Source organism: Beta vulgaris, chromosome 4 (assembly GCF_026745355.1).
Source record: "Beta vulgaris subsp. vulgaris cultivar EL10 chromosome 4, EL10.2, whole genome shotgun sequence".
NCBI lineage: Eukaryota > Viridiplantae > Streptophyta > Magnoliopsida > Caryophyllales > Amaranthaceae > Beta > Beta vulgaris.
In genome coordinates, this window is record NC_079205.1 from 1,193,861 (window position 1) to 1,197,588 (window position 3,728).

The 3,728-nt window shown below is 30.8% G+C and overlaps 1 protein-coding gene across 1 annotated transcript; it reads left to right on the forward strand.

Annotated features, from left to right (window-relative positions):
• The first annotated feature begins 1,640 nt into the window (after positions 1 to 1,640).
• Positions 1,641 to 3,467, forward strand: LOC104891831 (serine acetyltransferase 1, chloroplastic). The gene has a single exon (XM_010677595.4). The coding sequence runs from the start codon at positions 1,717 to 1,719 to the stop codon at positions 2,974 to 2,976; it is 1,260 nt and encodes a 419-aa protein (XP_010675897.1). The 5' UTR covers positions 1,641 to 1,716; the 3' UTR covers positions 2,977 to 3,467.
• The last annotated feature ends 261 nt before the right edge of the window (positions 3,468 to 3,728 follow it).

Sequence of the window (3,728 nt, forward strand, 5' to 3'; positions counted from 1 at the left end):
AAATAACTTTTATCACTTCTTAAAAAATGAAATTTCAAGGGAAATAATAATTCATAGAAAATACTAATTCTTACATGCAACAAAAAAAGCTATATTTTTCAACTTTTGAGTTGAGTAGTTGCCTTTGATTAATCCATTATTTGTTGTGCATATGAGCAATAAGGTAATGATCTAGTGGCACTGACATCATCTCGCTATCTTAGAGATTATGAGAACGAGTCTCATATCTTGTAAGAGAAATTCTTCAATTTTCCCTACTTGTAAGGGACTTTAACTTACCTTGTTAAAAAAAATTCTATTGATAATTCGTTTGGTATATATGTAAATTCCTTTGTATTTGTAGTGGTATGTATTTTCATCTTCCTTCTTAGATAGATCAGATCAGATCATATTTTCTAAAGTTTAGCATCTTATCCAAAAAAATATTTGGGATCTTGCTTTTAGGAATAGTAGTTTCAATATATATTTTTATATATCAACTTTCTGTTTTTTTATTAATAGGTTCTTTGTTAGAGATTTACATTGTTAGAACTTAAAGTTGTATTAAAAATCAAGAAGAAATTACCACAATGACTATAAAGAAAGCTCTGAAAAGAGTAGTATATTTTGTGTTGCTAGTGCAACTACTTATAAACACTTATATATAATATGGTAGATTCGTTCCAATTTTTTCAAAAAGTACTTTTGCAAAATAAGTTTTATACTTCTTCCGTTTCATATTACATACAATATTTGTAATTTTTACATAATTAATAAATTTCACTTTGACCATCGTGTGTGATTTATACGTGAATAAAAATATAGTCATGTGAGATCTTGTTAGATTCGTCTTATTATGTATTTTTAATATGTACTTTTTATAATTTTTACAAATATAAAATTAAAGATATATGTCCTCAAAATTTTGCATTGGCATGCATAAAAATAAAAGTGTTACAGGTAATATGAAATGGAGAAAATGTATTTTATGCATAAAATAAACATAACTTGTGAGGTTATGAAGTTTGACATAGAATAGTGTAACTATGAAGTTTCATTGAGAAGACTTGTCAGCTGTTGACATATGATGCAAAAATGTTTGAAACTTGCACATAATGTAGTTTAAATTTGCAAGGAAGTAAGGAACTATAAATACTTCTGTTAGACTTTAATTTCACAAGCTATCTTTATTTAATTATTTCTCTTGCTTAATCCTTCCTCATATATACATTTCAATAATATTCTCATATGACAAATTCCTCTTCAAAGATGTCTAATGATAATGTATAAACATATCTTACTTTATTTTTTTTTATTAGGAAAGATAACTGGTTCGAAAACTAATTTTTAATAGGCTATTAGCCTGTTGGGCACACCAGCTTAGAGGTTAGGTACAAGACTAAACCACCCAAAAGTAAATGATCCAACATATTATTGGGATAAGGATTCGAACCCTGAATAATATCCTGGAATTCCGGGTACCTCTCCCTCATAAACATAATCTATATAAAGTGGATAAAATCATACTCCTATATCAAAAAATAATTTGACCAACAAAAAATCAACTTATAATAATACAAAATTACTAAATTACCCCTCATGTCATGACCAAGAAAACCTTTTTATGTAGCTCTACATCCACAACCTTTCACCAACAAAGAAACCTCTCCCATTTTTTTTTGTTTAATACTCCCTTCTTACAAAAACTATTTAGAAGGGAGTGACAAAATCAGTGACATGAGCCTACTACTTGTTTACTCCTCCAATCCCATAATTTTATCTCATAAAATCACAATTTCATCAAAAAAAGTTTTGAGCTTTATATATAGTTATCAAAATAATAATAACCATAGCTTACCTTCACTCTCAAAACACCCACATCAACATTATTTTCTCTCTCCTCCCAAATCTCACACTTCTCTCTCAATTTCTTCTTCTAATAACCCTAAATTTTACAAACCCATAAATTATTCCCCAAAAATGGCAACTTGTGTTCATTCTTCTAGGGCAGAACCCACAAAAAATTGTGACACAGATAGATCTCAATCAGATCATCATCGTTATAGATACATAAATTACTGCCGACCCACTTTTTCTGATCTTCTTTCCTGCACACCCATTTCACAGAATCATCAAAAACCCATAAATTCAAAGGAATTTAATGAAGATTCAGAAGAAGAAAAAGTTGAAGATTTATGGTCAAAAATGGTGGAAGAAGCAAAATCAGATGTTGAACAAGAACCAATATTGTCAAGTTATTATTACAATTCAATTCTGTCACATAAATGCATAGAGAAAGCTTTGGCTAATCATTTAGCAGAGAAATTAAGCTTTTCAAGCTTAAATTCAAACACCCTTTTTGATTTATTTCTTGGTGTGTTTGTTGAGAACAGGGAAATCATCAATGATGTGAAGGAAGATTTAAGGGCAGCTAAAGAAAGAGACCCAGCTTGTATAAGTTATGTTCATTGTTTCTTGAATTTTAAAGGGTTTTTAGCTTGTCAATCTCATAGAATTGCACATAATTTATGGTCTAATGGTAGAAAAATCCTAGCTTTATTGATACAAAATAGAGTTTCTGAGGTTTTTGCTGTTGATATTCATCCTGGTGCAAAAATTGGACGTGGGATATTGTTTGATCATGCTACTGGAGTTGTGATTGGTGAAACTGCTGTTATTGGTAACAATGTTTCAATTTTGCATAATGTTACTTTAGGTGGTACTGGTAAAACTTGTGGAGATAGGCACCCTAAGATTGGAGATGGTGTGTTAATTGGTGCAGGAACTTGTGTTTTAGGGAATGTTAAGATTGGTGATGGTGCTAAAATTGGTGCAGGTTCTGTGGTTTTAAAAAGTGTACCACCAAGAACTACTGCTGTTGGTAATCCTGCAAGACTTATTGGTGGTAAAGAAAATCCAATGAGACTTGATAAGATACCTAGTTTTACTATGGATCATACTTCTCATATTACTGAGTGGTCTGATTATGTAATCTAGATTTTTCGAGGCCGTTTTGTGTTGCGGAAAAAGGCTAAATGAAGAACTTGTTCGCAACTGGTGTGGACTCCACACCAGGTGGATATACTATTTTCTTTTGTGTTGCAGAAAAAAAGGCTAAATGAAAAACTTGTTCGCGGAGTCCACACCAGGTGGATATATTATTTTATATGTTTCGTGGAGAACAGTTTTTCAAATGGTTTAAGTGGGATTTATATATGTCCCTATGTTTTTGGAAAATTTGTAATTTTCCTTTGTTTGGTTTGTTGAAGTGAAGAACTTGAAGTTCTCCCTTGACAAACTAACAACGATGACGACGACGACGACAACAACAATCTAGTATGAATCCAGCCACAGGCTTAGGAGATTAGAGAAGCTAATACTTGTATGCTATCTGTTTTTGGTAATAAGATTATATGTATTGTTAGACTAGTAGTATGAGATACATTGTGCTTGTAAAAACTCGAGTAATATGCCTTTTTCTTTTGAAATCTATGTGTTTTGGTTCTTTCTTAGCTTAGTTAATTAATTCTCTTATTCTATTTACAATTAGATACAAAAGATGCATAAATCCTACCATTAGTATAGAGTTTTTATAGTAGCTTAGACAATTATTGTACATGTCACCAAAATTGTATAATAGTCACCCTTTTATGAAATACTTCTACATGACTTCGGGTGACCTTTATGAAACATGGAGCAACTTCTGTAAGATTTAGAATGAAATCTAAAAATTTAAGGTATACAAAACA